The 17,823-nt window shown below is 35.8% G+C and overlaps 1 protein-coding gene across 1 annotated transcript in view; it reads left to right on the forward strand.

Annotated features, from left to right (window-relative positions):
* Positions 1-17,823, forward strand: part of CCDC102B (coiled-coil domain containing 102B) — a 196,087-nt gene that overhangs the window by 92,848 nt on the left and 85,416 nt on the right. The window contains 2 exon segments of the mRNA XM_053205990.1: positions 15,335-15,950; positions 16,485-16,705. Coding sequence (XP_053061965.1) covers positions 15,351-15,950; positions 16,485-16,705 — 821 coding nt within the window. The 5' untranslated portion in view covers positions 15,335-15,350.

A 17,823-nucleotide genomic window follows, 5' to 3' on the forward strand; every position in this document is an offset into this window, starting at 1 on the left:
AATACTCAATGCTGGAGAAGATGAGAAAGTAAATGGTGTAGTTATTCTGGAAACCAGGTTGACAGTTTTTTATAAAACTGAACATGCAATTACCATAGGACCCAGTAGTTGAACTCATGGACGTTTATTCCAGATAAGTGAAAACTTATGTTCATGAAAAACATGTACACCAATGTTTATACCTGTTTATTGATAATAACCAAAAACTGAAAACAGCTCAGATGTCCTCGAACAGGTTAGCAGCTTAAAGAGACCATGCTGCATATATATACCATGGGATTCTCCTCAGCAATAAAAACAAAAATCAAAAAGCAGACTATTCATATATGCAGCAACTTAAATGATTTCCAGAGTGCTGTGCTGAGTGAATGAGTGAAAGAGCCAATCCCCAAAGATTATACAGTGAATTACTCTAATATGTACATATTAGATGTATATATGTATATATATTACTCTAATATATATATAATATATAAATATATAACACTATATATATTATATATATATATATATTATATATATATATATATATATATATATAATTTTTTTAGAAATGAGAAAATTTCAGACATGGAGACAATTTAATGGTTTCCAGGGATTAGGCCCAGGGTGAGGGAGCACAATGGATGTGGGTTCTGTCTTCACTGTGGTGGTGGATATGCAAACCTATACAGGTGATAATATTGTATAGAACAAAATAGACAAACCAAACAAGTACAAGTTAAAATGGGAAAATCTGAATAAGGTCAGTGAGTTGTATTGATTTCAGTAACCTGATTGGGACATTGTGCTGTCATTTTGGAAGAGACTACTGTTGGGAGAAACCAGCTAAAGAGTACATGGGATGTCTTGGTATTCTGTCCTACAACTGAATGTGAATCTACAATTTTCTCAGTAATGAATTCAACTATGACCAATAAGAAACTTAGGTCGTAGCAAGTGTTCATCTTGCTATTGAAATGAATTAAAGCCTCCCAATGTAATTGTACCATACGAGAGAGAGAGAGAGAGAGAGAGAGAGAGAGAGAGAGAGAGAGAATTAATTACCTATTCATGATCGGAAAATAAAATGGTTACTGTTAATCAAACAAAAATGAAAATGTGGTCTATTCAAAGTTCTCAGTAGTAAGGCTGGAAATCCACATTATCTTGTGAACGTCTGAAATACTTGCACGCACACACACTCTTCAACACGTTGCTTCAACATCAGTGTCCTGCTCAGTGCTGGGCTCATAGTAAGTATTCTAGTCGACTGTTCTAATCCAAAAGAGAATTTAGGAATTAGAACAGACTTACATTTAACTTAGCGTCCTTTTAGTTCTGTGGTATTCATTCCATACATTGCAATATGTTTTCTTGTCACCACATACCTATGATGCATCATTACAGTATCTAAAATCTACATAGTCTTGCTATTAGTTATGGTCCTTCTGATGGTTTTTCCAGTATCTTCCAACTCCACCATTTGTTGAATATTTTGGATGCAAATATGTTTAAAATTAGGATTTAATTCAAAATCTCTATTTTGTATATTATTGGGTTATCATTTGAGTGATTGTATATACAAATGCATGAATCTGTATATGGAAAACTGTGCTATATATATTATAAAGCAGGATAAAGAAGAAAAGTATAATCACACATATCTCGATAAAATCACTGTTAAAAGTTTACATATTTTTACTACAATCATAATTGCTTTAAAAATTAGGCAAAAAACCTTTTTATGCAACTTTTTCTCCCTTAATATTTTATCTATATTTTCAACATTGAAAATCGTTGCTATTTTATATACATTGGTAGGCAGTATTTTTAAAAATATGACTTTTTGAGGATAATAACACGACAGTGCATCATTTAGAAGGCAATGGACTTGAGAATAAAAGTGCCCTGATTTGCTGCTAATATTTCAATCTCCTCTGCTTCGAGGTACTCACGTACTATAAAGTACTTACTAGTCAAAACCATAATCATTTGAAAAAGATTGCTATGGGTTAGGTGAGAAAGGATAGGACAAAGCATGGGAAAATTACTGTTTTTAAATATATGCCTTTCTTATTTTGCTTTTCTCTTGATTTCTCAGTTTTTCTGGATCCAGAATATGAAAACAAAAAATAAAAACCTCTCAACTATCTGATATATAGATTCATTACTACTTATTACAAAGAGCTTAGTAAAGATTGATATTTTAGAGTAGAGATATTTCAAAATAGGATAGAAGGTTCAGTTTACTCAATATTAGAGTGAAAATCTCATGTGTCTTTGGGGGTAGTTGAATTCCCTAACTTTTCAAATGTTTTGTGTTACAGAAACCTCAAATGTATTTTGTTAAATTCTTTACCCTTAAGGTTTAGACTCAAGTGTAATTTAAAGGAAATTCCGTCCATATGTTTATAATTTAATATGTTAGGCTGTTTTTTTTTCTTTTCTTTTTATATTTGGTGTCCAAAAACTCTCTTGAGCTACTTCTTTCAGGGATCTTTTGGCAAGATTAGACCAAGTCAAGAACTGAAAATTTCAGTTTGGAATTCAACATACATCCATAAGGTGTAGATTCTAAGCAATACCAAGAAATTTTCTCCTTTTGATTCTAAATTTCACAGAGTTGAAGATTACTCTGTGGCATTAAAGTAACATTAAGGGACATTGAAAATAATTCCAGTTAATGTTGACTGAGAGTCAATAAATTTTCTTATTCTTAAATTGTACCTTATTTTGGAAGAGTATTAGTATTCTTCTTAGCAATTCTTTAAAATTTCTTTACCTTACCATTTGCTATTTAACAAGAGTGACTGTTCAATGAACTACTTTAACCACACATTTTCATCTGCTCAACCAACCAGATCTGTCAAACAATTTCTAAATGTCTAGTCTTTAAACATAGATTGTACTTTTTTTTCTATCATAGCATAAGCCATGCAGAGTAAACACGCATGATTTGGATTTAAAAATATAATCTTCATACATGTTAGTGATTAGTAATGTATGGTCTATAAAGGAGCAAACATTTACTGAGAACTTGATAATCTATGCACTTTTCATTTTCTGAATCTAAAAGAGACTTTATAAGCATGTGATATGAACCTCGGAAACAAAAATGAACCATAGAAATTCATATTGAGAATACATGAAGGGTAACTATGATTTTGTTTGAAGTCTTTGTTTCATGTAATTTTAGTGAAAATGGATTAAACAGAAAAGTGATTTGACATGGAGGAATTATTTTCTCCATGTACTGCTGACATTCTTAGATATACACTAAAGTTTAGCTCAGTCTGCTAAATAATAATATTAAAATAATATGCAACCCAATTAAAATATGTGTGTATACTGTGTGTGTATATTTATATGTTTGTATATAATATACACACACTTGTGTGGTATGTATTTTTTTAGGTGACTTGGGGAGGCACTATAAGGGTATGAGACATTGTGTTTTTTAATTTCCTTTTTTTGAAGAAGGAATTTAATGTTTGTTCATGGTGGAAAGCTGGGCTCCAAAAGAGTATCTTGTTCTGAGGCCAAGAATGGGAGAATGGGCCTGGAGTCTTGGTACCACCACTTTCCTCTGTGTCTAGTCCTCCTGGTCTATGGAGTTTTCTTTTATAATTTTATTTTTTTTTTTAATTTACGCCCAAATTAGTTATCATATAGTGCAACAATGATTTCAGGAATAGATTCCTTAATGCCCCTTACCTATTTAGCCCATCCCCCCTCCTACAACCCCTTAAGTAACCCTCTCTTTGTTCTCCATATTTAAGTCTCTTATGTTTTGTCCCCCTCCCTGTTTTTATATTATTTGTTTCCCTTCCCTTACGTTCATCTGTTTTGTCTCTTAAAGTCCTCATGTGAGTGAAGTAATATGATATCTGTCTTTCTCTGACTTACACCGTACACAAAACAAAATGGATGAAAGACCCAAATGTAAGACAGGAAGCCATCAAAATCCTCGAGGAGAAAGCAGGCAAAAACCTCTTTGATCTTGGCCGCAACACCTTCTTACTCAACATGTCTCTGGAGGCAAGGGAAACAAAAGCAAAAATGAACTACTGGGACCTCATCAAAATAAAAAGCTTCTGCACAGCGAAGGAAACAATCAGCCCAAACTAAAAGGCAGCCGACAGAATGGGAGAAGATATTTGCAAACAACATATCAGATAAAGGGTTAGTATCCAAAATCTATAAAGAACTTATCAAACTCAACACCCAAAGAACAAATAATCCAGTGAAGAAATGGGCAAAAGACATGAATAGACACTTCTCCAAAGAAGATGTCCAGATGGCCAACCGACACATGAAAAATGCTCCACATCACTCATCATCAGGGAAATACAAAGCAAAACCACAATGAGATGCCACCTTACACCTGTCAGAATGGCTAACATTAACAACTCAGGCAACAACAGATGTTGGTGAGGATATGGAGAAAGAGGATCTCTTTTGCATTCTTGGTGGGGATGCAAGCTGGTGCAGCCACTCTGGAAAACAGTATGGAGGTTCCTCAAAAAATTAAAAATGGAGTTTTCTTTTATAAGAAACACAAGAAGGTGGTATTGGCTACTAAATTCTGTAGCCTTCTGGATGGTTTCATGGAGGTTGAAACTAAATTCTTCTTGACCCTTACTCTCCCTAAGTTAAGGCACAATGAGATCACACACTTTGCTGTGGTGTTTGGGTCAGGATGCTGGTGTTTATCCTGAACATTTGTAAAAGAAACAATTTGGTATGGTGGAGATAGCTCTGAATTTTGAGATGAAAGATCTGAATTAAGTCCTGTCTCTGCCACTTGTCAGCTGTTCTGACATTGGTCCAGACACCCATACCCACCTAATAGAATTTCCATAAGCATCGTGCAAAATGTACATTAAAAGTGTTTTAAAATAGATATGTTATACACATGTGAAGAGTTACTACACTGGGAGGTTGTGCTTAAATTATATTAGCATTTTGTCCTCTTGGTTTGAACCTTCAAGGCCTTGTAAAGTTACATACTCAGAACAAGGGAACACATTTGAATCCAAAGATCTGAGGGAAGAGCATTCCACCCACAAGATCCTAAGGCAAGAATGAACATGGCCTCTTCAAAGAATGAAAGGAAGTTAGCGAGACTGGAGCAAAAAGGGTAAGGAAAGGAAGGGAGATAGGAATCAAGGTCACGGAGTAAGGCTGGTGGGGCGGATCATATGAACCAGACTGTGATTAAATGTTTTCATTTTATTCTAATTGTAATAGGCATTAGTAAGTTGTGATTAGAGTTATATAACTTTATTAAATTGTAAAAAGATTTTTTGACTGCTTCATACCGACTAGATAGAAGTATTTGTAGGCATTTCAGAAGTCGTAATGCTATAAGGGTGGTGGTTGTTTCCACAGCATAGAGGCAGGGATGGTGGAACGAAATACACGGGTCTAGGAAGTAATTTGAAGGAATGAGGTAATAGAACTTGCTGACTAAATGTGGGTCAGAAAGAAACTAGGTTTTTGACTTGAGATGTTAGATGGATGCTGGTCCCATTTCCTGGGATGCTGACAATGGAAAGAAAACAAATTTGCAGTGGGCTGGGGATCGAGAGTTTAATTTTGTAATTTAAGGTTGAGGCAGAGATTCCTTTAGTGGAATCCAAGTGGACGTTCGGAGGAACTCTGTGAGCCTGGAGCTCAGGGGAGGTTAAAAAACTGGAGGTAAGAACTTGACATTCAACAGCAAAGACATTCTGTTTCGTATTTTTAAGCTTTGGATTCTCTAATACAGAGAGAAGAGTGGTAAGGAGAGACAAAAGAGGCCTAGAAGGAAGAGGTAACAGAATAATGAAAAGAGTGTGGTAATTAAGGGGGGGAAAAAGACAGATGTGTTTAAAGAGCAAGGAATTTTCAATTTTTGTGAATAATGTTGAGGTCACATGAAGCAAGGGTGAGGAATGAATATCTGATTTGGCGATATTAAGATAATGTGTGATATTGACAAGTGGGATTTCTGTGGAACAGAGGACAAGATTCCCAGTTGAAATGGGTTGATGAAAGAATGGGATGGGAGGAAATAAAAGCCGTGAAAATAGACAACACATGAGATACACTGTCTCCTTTGCCATAGGAGCAAAGAAAGGGGGCATTACTTCATGGAGAAGGCAGTGATGATGCAGTCAGTTGCTGAGAGTGTACTGAAGGAAGTGACCCACACAGAGGAAAATTCATGTGACACCCTTGAAACAACCATGGCAAAGCTATTAATAATCCCATTTTATAGATGAAGAGACTTTCACATAAATTAAGTTTCTAAGGTCACAAGATGGTAAATGATAAAGCAAGAATTTGAAGTACTATTTATGTGGTTTCCAAGTCCAATCTTTTTTCTCCCCCCTATATCAGCTGCTGTAGGCTGAACAATGCCTACACAACTTAATCTCTGGAACCTGTCATACCTTACTTCAGGATGGTAAAAGATTTGACAGACATGATTAAGTTAAGCCTTTGAGATAGGGAGATTATCCTGGGTTATCTGGGTGGGTCCAGTGTAATCCTATAGGTCCTCATAGGAGAAGAGAGCAAGATGAGTGTTGGGGATAGAAGACCTGATGACAGGAATGAAGGGGTGGAGTGGTCTCATGAAGAGGCCACTAGCCAAGAAATGCAAGGAGCCTCTGGAAGCTGAAAAGGGCCAGGAAATGATCCTCCCTTCAGCACCTCTGGAAGAAACCAGCCCCACCTACACTTGATTTTAGCCCAGTGAGATTTATTTTGGGCTTCTGAACTTCAGAAATATAAGATAATAAATTTGTGTTGTTTTAGGCCATTAAGTTCATGGTGATTTTCTACAATGGCAATAGGAATCTAACTGACCACGCTTCCTATGTTAGTTAACTACAGAATTGTCTATTGCTCCTTAGTTCAAGTTAAATGTATTTTAGCATGTCAGCGTCCAATGATTATACTGAATCAGTAAATACTAACTACTGTATTAATTTTTTTATATGTTTCTTTATTTCTGAAGGAGAGAGAGACAGGGTGTGAGTGGTACAGGGGCAAAGAGGGAGACACAGAATCCAACGCAGGCTCCAGGCTCTGAGCTGTCAGCACAGAGCCCAACACGGGGCTTGAACTCACCAACTGTGAGATCATGACCTGAGCCGAAGTCAGATGTTTAACTGACTGAGCCACCCAGGCGCCCCCCCACCCCACTTCTATATTTAAAACATTGCTTTACTTGACCGTCATTACAAGGATGATAACCTTACACCACTTCTTGGGGGGTATATTTGAAACTTCTGAAGATTACTGTGACAAATATTTTGGGCATGAGGACCTCAGTAGCCCTGGAGAAGAAGTAGCTACAAATCTGAGGGTTCCAAGTTGCCTTTTGAACTCTGGGGAGTGTGGGTTTCTTAAACCTGGCCTTGTCCAGAAAATACAAAAATAAAAACTATCTTACCCCATCCCTTTTGGATGCTCTCTGCAACTTTTGATGAACCAGTCATCTTGTCATCTGGGGGGAGTTGGGCTTTTTAAAGACTTCTCCTTTGATTTGATTTATAATTTAAAGAATGAATTTTAATCTCTACCACCAATATGGTCATAGGTCTTTACCCTGAAGATTAAATTTCAGATCACACATAAGAAATACAACTTAATAAATAGTATCTTTCATGCCTTTACATGAGTATTACTTTGCTTTACTAAGAAGTAGAGTGAATGAAGCAAAGTATTTGGAAATATTATGCATAGGTATGGCTCACAGAAGTCTACATCCATCATAACATTTCTGCTTCTGATTCCAGTTTTTTCTCGTAGCTTTTTGATGTGGGATACATTTTAGCCAATTTGGATTATTAATGTAAAGAATGTACAATTGGGGAAATGAAACAGACTTAAAGAATAAATTTTTTTTATTAAAAACTTTTATAACTGCGTTTCAAAAGTAAATATGACAATCATTTGGACTGTATTCTCCAAACTTCATTATTAAGTCTGTGAAAACTTTCCAGTCAGCTAACGCAGAGTAGTTGGCAGCTATGTGCGTTCCATCAAATGGGTGTGAGAAAATATTACTGAATCACACTGACATGAAAGGGCTTTCTCTTGTTCACTATAAAGTGTAACCAGATCTATGAAGAATTTGTGAGTTAGCCTCATACATTCTTTAAGAGCAAGTGTGAACACAGTAAATGGATTAGAAATTTTTCTTAGGAAATGCATAGGCAAACTGAAATGGCTTGTGGCTTTGTTTACTGAAACTCTGAAGTGGACATAAATATTGGAAAATGTCGATGGATTCAACATTACCGAAAATCTAGTAAGTAGCTTTTAAATTAAAAAAAAAAAACAAAGAATGGAAAACATAACACCGCTCCTTCAGCGCTACCTGGTTTGTTGTGGAACTGGGATAGGAATTATTTTATAGGGTCATTCACTTTTACATTATAAATTAATAATAATCATAATTTTGAGTTGTTGGCTCTTTGCTCTTGTGGACTTTATTTTGATTTCTTTGTAACTAATATTTGTGGACACAGTTACAATGTCCTTTAAATTCTTTCAGTTCTATGAAATTATACAAAATTATATTTACATAGTGAGGCATATTCCAGATTCAGGGTCACCTGTCCAACTTCGGAAAATGGTAGGATCTTTGACACAACCACGTTTTTTCAGTGTTCCTTCCAATAAAATGTGTACTCTGACTGTTAGCCACCTGGAAATAGCAGCAAGATTATTCTTATATGAAAATAAGATTCAACAGGGCTTTGGAGTTCCACAGCTAATAATTTCATTTTTTGGCATAAGGTCTCAGCAGATATCTTGGCTTATTTATTTGGTGCTATTACGTTGGATTAGATTGCATGAGAAGATTGGGATCATTTGTGGTTTTGTTCACTGAAACCTTGAAACTTAAACAAAAAATTAAATGCCCAGGAATTCAACAAGTGCCAGACTTGCATGCAAATAGGTAATAAATAGCATAGACTTTGTACATACAGTTAGAAGAAATATATTTAAAGTGTAAACTCCGATCTTAGATAAAATATCATTATGCTGCAATATTTGCTCACTTACGAGACATTTCAGGAATATTTCAAAACAGAACTTGCTTGAACCTGATTGATACCCAAAGTTCTAAACAAGAGTAGTTAAATTATTTTACATTCTCCAAGAAATTCTAAATTATCTGAACCTAAATCGGTAATTGGCAGGCAAAGCAGTATAAAGGCTTCAAGATGATCAGCCTGCCAGAAAAAAGAAATTTTAGTTTTCCAAGCTCCATTACCAATGATACATTGGCACTTTAAAAAATAGAAATGGATTGTGGATTCTAGATCTTCCATTGTTCCTTTATTCGTAGTCCAGAGAAGTAAGATTGACCACTTTCTATGTCTGACCAATAAGGTTTTTATTTTAAATGTAGTTTTTTTTGTACGTTGTGTTATTATTTTTGTTCTTTTTCTTCTTCTTTTTTTAATCTTTATTTATTTTTGAGAGAGAGAGAGAGACAGAATGAGAGCAGGGGATGAACAAAGGGAAGGGGAGACAGAATCCGAAGCGGGCTCCAGGCTCCAAGCTGTCAGCACAGAGCTGGATGTGGGGCTCAAACCCACAAACCATGAGATCATGACCTGAACCGAAGTCGGACGCTCAATCGACTGAGCCACCCAGGCGCCCATGTTGTTTTTCTTCTTAAAGCATAGAAAACATTGCTATTGTCTGGGAAGGGCAGTAATTACATCAAGATATGATGTGGAGAGATTATTCTGCAATAAATTTTTATAAAGAAATGGAGGTAATTTTTTATCATTGAGCATTATCTAAGAAATACATTATTTTCTCAATTTTTTACTGAAAATCTAGACTAAAGAAAAGGCGTCATGCTGCCATGAAACAGTGACACACGGCTTCAGCAACACTGGGGAAGGTTAAGATTTAGGACTCAAGGAAGAGTCAGCTTCCAAGAGCAGGGCTTGTCATATGAGTTCCTTGCCAATTCTTTAAAATAGAGTTAATTTCGGGCCCCTGGGTGGCTCAGTCTGACGCTGGGTCAGGTCGGGATCTTGTGGTTTTTGTTTGAGCCCCACACATCGGGCTCTGTGCTGACAGCTTGGAGCCTGGAACCTGCTTAAGATTCTGTGTCTCTCTCTCTCTCTCTGCCCCTTCCACGTTCATGCTCCGTCTCTTTCTCTCTCAAAAAGAAACATGAAAAAATTAAAAATGAAGTTAATTTCTAATTGATCAGATAATGCAATTTATAATTTCATGATGATTCTTAGCAAACATAAATGTATTTCATTTTATTTAAAAAATTTTAATGTTTATTTATTTTTGAGCGAGAGAGAGATAGAGCGTAAGCAGGAGAGGGGCAGAGAGAGAGGGAGACACAGAATCTGAAACAGGTTCCAGGCTCATGACCTAAGCTGAAGCTGGATGCTTAACCAGCTGAGCCACCCAGGCGCCCCTAAATATGTGTATTTTAAAATGTTTACATTTATGCTTATACTACAATGCTTTTAGAAAATAAATTTCCAAGCTATAAATAATGTACGAATTTATTCTATATTATTTAGTTGCCTTTTTTGTGCAAGTATTTCCTGCCTGTCTATGGCTCCAAAAGCTCACATTAACATCAACAAATATAGACTATAACTGCCTGTGTAATTTGTCACAGTGCATGGATTTTTAAAATATAAAGAACTTGAGCTCTGTTGAAGTGGTATAATCTGGCCATTACCTTACTGCCTACACCCGCTGTCTCACATTTCATATTTAGTGTTCTCTTGCAAAACTATCCTAAAAAATATCTTAATTTTTTCTGCTTTAGGCACATTCAAAATACAGATTTTTAATACTAATCACTTGTGCATGTTTGACAGGCCACATTTTAAAATACAATATGGTGTTTTACTTTCCTGAATATTAAAAACTGATTTTTCTTTTTCACTTTTTATCAGAGTGTATGGCATCGTAGCTAAAGTAACAACTGTTCTTAACATTATATTTTGAATCTGTATTAATGTATTTACTCTTTTCTTATGGCTTTTCTTAAGTTTATTTATTTATTTTGAGAAAGGGAGAGAGAGAGAGAGAGAGAGAGAGAGAGAGAGAATCCCAAACAGGCTCTTCACTATCATCACAGAGCCTGATGCAGGGCTCGAACTCACAAACCGTGACATCATGACCTGAATCAAAATCAAGAGTCAGACTCTTAACCAGCTGAGCCACCCAGGCACCCCTGCTTATGGCTTTTATTAACATTATTGCGTATGCATTAGTTGTCTTATGCTTCTTAGGGGAAAAAAAATCCAAGAAGGGTTTCATTTAGAATTCATTTCCTATAAGTTAATGGAAAGCAATAAGTATAAACAATAGAGCCAAAATCCCTTGATCAGGCAAAAATGCCCTGATAATGTAACTTCTGCCAAAAATGCTTTTATTTTTGGTCCACCTCATTCTTCAGATAATACATAAGATGTCGGTCACTTCAGAGAGACTTCTTTGAGTATATAGGTATGTGTTGAATCATAATACACCGTTTATTCCTTTCAGAGAGAGTTATAATTTGTGATCGTTAGATTTATTGCTTTTGCTTATTAACAAGGTTCCAGATTGGCAGCACAATCTGATTGCACAAAGGAGAAAGTTGAGGTTTGTGCAGGGGACAGACACGCCAGGGTGGCTGAAATCATGGAGCGTGGATGCAGCATGACAGAAAAGGGGCAACAGGGATGCAGAAGCCCCAAACTTGCAGTTCCTTTAAGTTATGAGGAGGTTAAATTCACTCAAAGCACAATGTCAGGGATCACTTGACTAACTGTGCTGTGATTTAATGGGAGATATTGGAGCACAGAGCCTAGCGCGGGGCTGGAACTCACAACCCGTGAGATCATGATCTGAGCCGAAGTCAGATGCTTAACCAACTGAACCACCCAGGCACCCTGATCTTATTTATCTGTTGATATCCCTGTTTTTTGAGTATGCTGTCTCTCTTTCAAAAGAGAGAAAAGAAGCTGAAAAAAACAATGTTACATGTCCAGAGTGACATATTAGTGACTTGGATAGCACTGAGGAAAACTGTCCCCTTGCCTAAGAGACAGATGGGTCAGCCAGCCTGCAGGCATTTTTCCATTTAACAGTCAACAGAACTGAGATACATGATATTTCTGTCTCCCCTTACAGGTAAGGATAATGAGTCAAAGGCAATTTATATAATTTGTCCAAGATCATCCATGTAGAAAGTGGGAGAATCAGAGCTTGAATCAATAGAGTCTGGATGGAGCCCAATGTCTTATACATTAAATGTCTCTTTAGTGAGAGATAATGTTTAGTAGCAATATTTATACATTGTAGACCCATCATATTTCATTTATTTAGTTATTTAGTACCTTAAAAATACTTGTAGTCATCATGGTAGCCTGATTAAATGAACATTTTTAACAGCTTGATTGAGCTATAGTTAATACAAAATATTGCACATATTACATATATATATATATATACACATAATTTGATGAGTTTGAACATATGCATGTATCTGTGAACCCATCACCAATAATCAAAGTAATAAACCTGTCCGTTACCTCCAAGAGTTTCCCTGTGCCTCCTCCCTCCTTTTTTGTGGTAAGGACAATGCAAAATTTAGTGTAAGAAACCAGAGTCAGTAGCATTAAAATATTTTCTCACGCATCAAAGGCTTTGTGCTACAACCGCTGACAAATCCTTTCAGGGTCATTGAAGTAAAACATGCATACATACAGATGCACATACATATAGGGAAAATGAATGCTTAGCTAGATACACATAAGGATTCAATATCCCCATTTACAGTTGCTTGAGAAACGCTTTAGAACAGGAAAAACTATTCAAGTTCAAGGACTGAATGATTAAGCCCAACTCAATTTTGTTTAGTCAGATGTGAAAAAATACATAGTTAATTGGTAGGCAAGGTCTCCACATACCAGAATCCAATTATAGAGTCTTCAAAACACTAGTGAAATAAAAGTTAACTAGACATTTTTAAAGACATTACAATTTTATGATACTGATTGATTTTGAAAAATGGCAAGGATAAATTTAAGTTTAATATGCTGAAATAAATTTTCTGTCTTCACTTTGGAATCCCAGCCAAAAGAAGTATCATTAAATAGGGAATAATGGAGATGAATATCCATATGATATGTGAACATATATATAAAATATTTGTGTGCTTCTAACTAAGAATTCCTTTTTTATTTTCTTTTTTTAAAATTGGTCTTGGTTTACCAGTGGTCTAAGAAATTTGGTGAGCTATATTATCATTGCCCTCTGAATTACAGTAAATGTAGGGAACAGTTTCTCCAAATCAGCACTAACTCAAATGTGATTGGACATGTACCAATGCTAACAAAAATAATTACAACCATGAATCTATATTATTGTAAGTATTATAACAAGGAGTGAATTGTTTTGGCACTTCTACAGAATACTTGTTAAAATGTGTATTTTTCTTGCAACTGAAAAGGATATATATTTAATATTATAATAGCTTTTTCTTCAGTAAATAAAGACTTATTTTGTAAGTTGTTAGTATAATGAAACCCCTTCAATTGATTAAATGGATGGTTCATAAGGAGATAGTTTATGATCTGTAACTATATAAAAAAGCAAATAAAAAATGAGAGGAATTAATATCATGTACATTAAATGTCACTTATAACAATAAATCTTACTTGATAATGAAAGTGGGTAATCTTATACAACCACAGACCTTTATTAATTTGTAGATTAAGCTGCATGTTTTAAGCATTTATTTTAAAGAAAAGGTTCTATTCACTATGTCATCAATATAGCTATGTTGCTATATTGAATAAAGTAATGGGCGTACATACAGATAAGAGGGTCTACTCTTACCAGTTAATTTGCGTTTGTTATTATATGGCAAGCTGTTTATAATTTCTTTATAAAGCTTTGATGTTTTTAAGACTGTTCAATGTTATCTGTGCTGTGAGGCGTCTTCATTTCTAGGAGACAGTTCAAGACTTCTGAGTATCTCCTATATACGGTAGCAACCTAACACTGATATGACACATAGTATGTACATAGTATGAAAGATTGATTGAATAATTAGTGTGAATACGTATTTTTATTTTTATGTGCTTGTATTGCCCACTGAACTACAAAATCTTTGAGGATAAACCCCATGTCTTATTCATAGTATTTGTGTAGAATTTATCATTATATTAACCATAGGGTGAAAGTGGTTCATCTATCAGTCTCATGTCATTTTGACTGCAAGTGACAGAAACTCAACAATCACAGCTTAAGTAAAGTCAGGTGATTATTCTCACATGGCAAGAAAACGAGAGGTGTGCATTCTAGATTTCATGGCATAGCTCAGTCACTAAATCAAGCTCTTTTCATCTCTGTTCCACCGATTTAAATGTTGTAAGGTGGCTGTGACACTTGCCTTCTTCCAGAATCATGTCCTTGTTTTGGCGGGAAGAAAGCAGAAGAAAAGAGTTTCTCGATCTGATTTTTTCATGTTTTTTAGATGGGAAGCTTCCCTGGCCAACTTCCCTTCAAATCTCAGCTAGAAGCAGGTCCTATGCTGTCTTGAGACTAGTGAATGGTCAATGAGATGGTAATGAGACTCTTCCGAATTCCATCATGGAAGAGTTAGACCAATCATGATTTAGCCTCTGGGATTAGAACACACATTAGAATATTTAGCCCCTGGGCTTCTCCTCCTGGAGATCATAGATTCCACCTTCCACTTAAGCAGGTTGTGGCTAAATTAGCACAGAAAAGAGGATCACTGAGTTGTTAATGGAAAATCTGTGTTATAGTAAATATTACCTGTAAAGAACTGGATTTGTTAAAATGAATTATTCATGTCATGTGCTATCCTCAATTGCTCTTTATATTTTTATTTGTGTTCACTTGGCAATATTTCATATGAGCATTTTCTGTTTCTTTCAGGCTAATTATAAATGCATTAGCTCTATATTTTTAGTTATAGTGGAAAGAAAAATCTGCAATATTGAAAGATACATTGTTTTCATCAGCTTTCTTTTTTAATTTTTTATTTTACCATTTATTTATTATTGAGAGACAGAGAGAGACAGACCGTGAATAGGGGACAGGCAGAGAGAGAGGGAGACACAGAATCCAAAGCAGGCTCCAGGCTCTGAGCTGTCAGCACAGAACCCAACGCGGGGCTTGAACTCACGAACCGTGAGATCATGACCTGAGCCGAAGTCAGACGCTCAACTGGCTGAGCCACCTAGGCACCCATCAGCTTTCTTTTTTAAATGTCCATCTTGCTCTTATAATTGTGAGGGCAATTCAAATGTTAATTATGTTTTCTGTCTTCTCTTAGACCTGCAAAGATAAATATGAATTTAGATTCCATTCATCGGTTAATTGAGGAAACACACATCTTCCAGATGCGGGAGCCATCAGTTAAACCACCTTGTGACATGTTAGCACCTGCTTCATCTCCCAAGGACACTTGTCCTTCCTGTTGGCCACATCAGGGACTGCAATCATGTGCCACTCACAACTTCTGCGCTCACTCCTGTAACACCAGTGAGTGGAATATTTGCGAAGAGCTTCGCCTGAGGGAACTTGAAGAAGTCAAGGCCAGAGCTGCCCAGATGGAGAAGACCATGAGGTGGTGGTCAGACTGCACTGCCAATTGGAGAGAAAAATGGAGCAAGGTTCGGGCCGAAAGGAACAGCGCCAGGGAGGAAGGAAGACAGCTCAGAATAAAATTGGAGATGACGATGAAAGAATTGAGTGCACTGAAGAAGAAGCAGAGTTTGCCACATCAAAAGGAGGTATTAGAAACTACCCAAGACCTGAAGCATCCTACTTTCATGGAAGTGCCTTCTGCACAAAGAGACCCATTTCACCTTGGTTCACAAACGTGGGAGTCTATCAGAGGTTGTCCAGTAAAAAGAGAATTTCCTACAAAGGAGAACCCGGATAGTAAGGTAAGAAAAACACCCACAGAGGAACCAGAGATTATGTGCACATTTGAATGCCCTATACAGTAATGGAGAGGAAAAGGAAAATGACACACTCATTGGTTGTGGTTTTTCAGAAACCTGAGTTATTCATTTTATCTCCTTAAATAGCATCAGTTTATATTGTTACCCCTTTCTATTTAATTCCATCTCTAAAAATATAAAACATATCTTGCTCATGTATAGTTCTATCTAAACTTTTAAGCCTTTCTGTGATATATGGGATTTATGGTAGATGTAACCTAGGTTACATTGTAAATGAACAATTTGCAAAGACTAAAATATATTTTATCAGATGGTAGAACATAGAAGGGAAAAAGAAAGCTTGAGGAATGCTAGTTAAAGTTCAGTCGTATACCTCTTTAGAGACTGATAAAGAAATGAAAAGAGGAATTTGACGCTGAATCATAAGATTTGTTTCCTTCCAAAACTATGTTTTCTTTATGATTTTTCTACACTAGATGTAAAAATTTAACAATAACTGCTTTATTTTTTTTTCAGGAAGAAGGTTTGAATATTGACCAGTTAAAATTAAATGAAGAGACGAAACTCAATCTTAACTGTCCTGAATCATTAAAAAATGTTGTTTCTGAAAACAGCACACTGAAATCTGCATTAAGACCACAAGCAATAAACCTGCCTTTGGAGAATAAAGTGCCTGAAATTTCAGCTTTGCAGGTACATCTGGATGAGTTCCAAAAGGTTTTATGGAAAGAAAGAGAGTAAGTGCTAATCATTGTCCCCCATTAACCAAGTCTGATTTTCAAACTTATTAAAATTAAGTCTACCAAACTGGCCATTTGATAATGTATTTTATGCAAAATTAGTCATTAAGTACTAATACTTAAAATATGAGTTTGATATTTGTATATTTTTTGAACTTTTTAAAATATTAAATAGTTAATATGTAAATATTAAACAACACACTACTGCACAGGCATTGGGCCAAATAGGAAATCAAACAGCAAATCAAAATATACCTCAAAACATGAGAAAAAGAAAATACAATATTCCAGAACCTATGGGTTGCAAAAACAGATGTTAGAATGTAACTTATGCTATAAACGCTTGTATTAAGGAAAAAAGTTCAGGGACACCTGGGTGGCTCAGTAGGTTAAGCACCAAATCCTTGATTTCGGCTCAGGTCATGATCTCATGGTTCATGAGTTTGCACCCTGCATTGGTCTCTGTGCTGACCGTGTGAAGCCTGCTTGGGATTCTCTCTCTACCTCTCTCTCCCTCTCTCTGTACCCTTCCCCCACTCACACTGTGCCTCTCTCCCTCTCTCTCAAAATAAATTAATTAATTTTTTAAAAATTTCAAATAAACAACTTAATATTATACCCCAAGGAACTAGTAAAAGAAGAAACTTAGCTGAAATTTAGTGAAAGAAGGAAATAACAAAGAAAAATCAGAAATAAATAAAATAGAGACCAGAATAAACAACAGAACACTGAAAGTAATGAGCAATTTTTCTAAAAAAATAAATGAAATTGGCAATGCTTTAACATTAAGAAAAAAAAAAGAGAACACTCAAAAACCAAAATGAGAAATGGAAGAGAAAATATCACAACAGATAACTACAGAGATATAGACTGTGCGAACAGATTACCAAAAGCAAAATTAAAAAAAAAAAAGATAATTCCTAAAAATGCACAAGATTGAATCATGAATCTTGAATGCAAGAAGTAGGAAATCATCTTAGACCAATAACAAGAATGAAAGTTGAACTGGGAATCAAAAGTCTCCCAGCATAGGGGCGCCTGGGTGGCTCAGTCGGTTAAGCGGCCGACTTCAGCTCAGGTCACGATCCCACACTCCGTGAGTTCGAGCCCCGCGT

The sequence above is a fragment of the Acinonyx jubatus genome, chromosome D3, assembly GCF_027475565.1.
Source record: "Acinonyx jubatus isolate Ajub_Pintada_27869175 chromosome D3, VMU_Ajub_asm_v1.0, whole genome shotgun sequence".
Lineage (NCBI taxonomy): Eukaryota > Metazoa > Chordata > Mammalia > Carnivora > Felidae > Acinonyx > Acinonyx jubatus.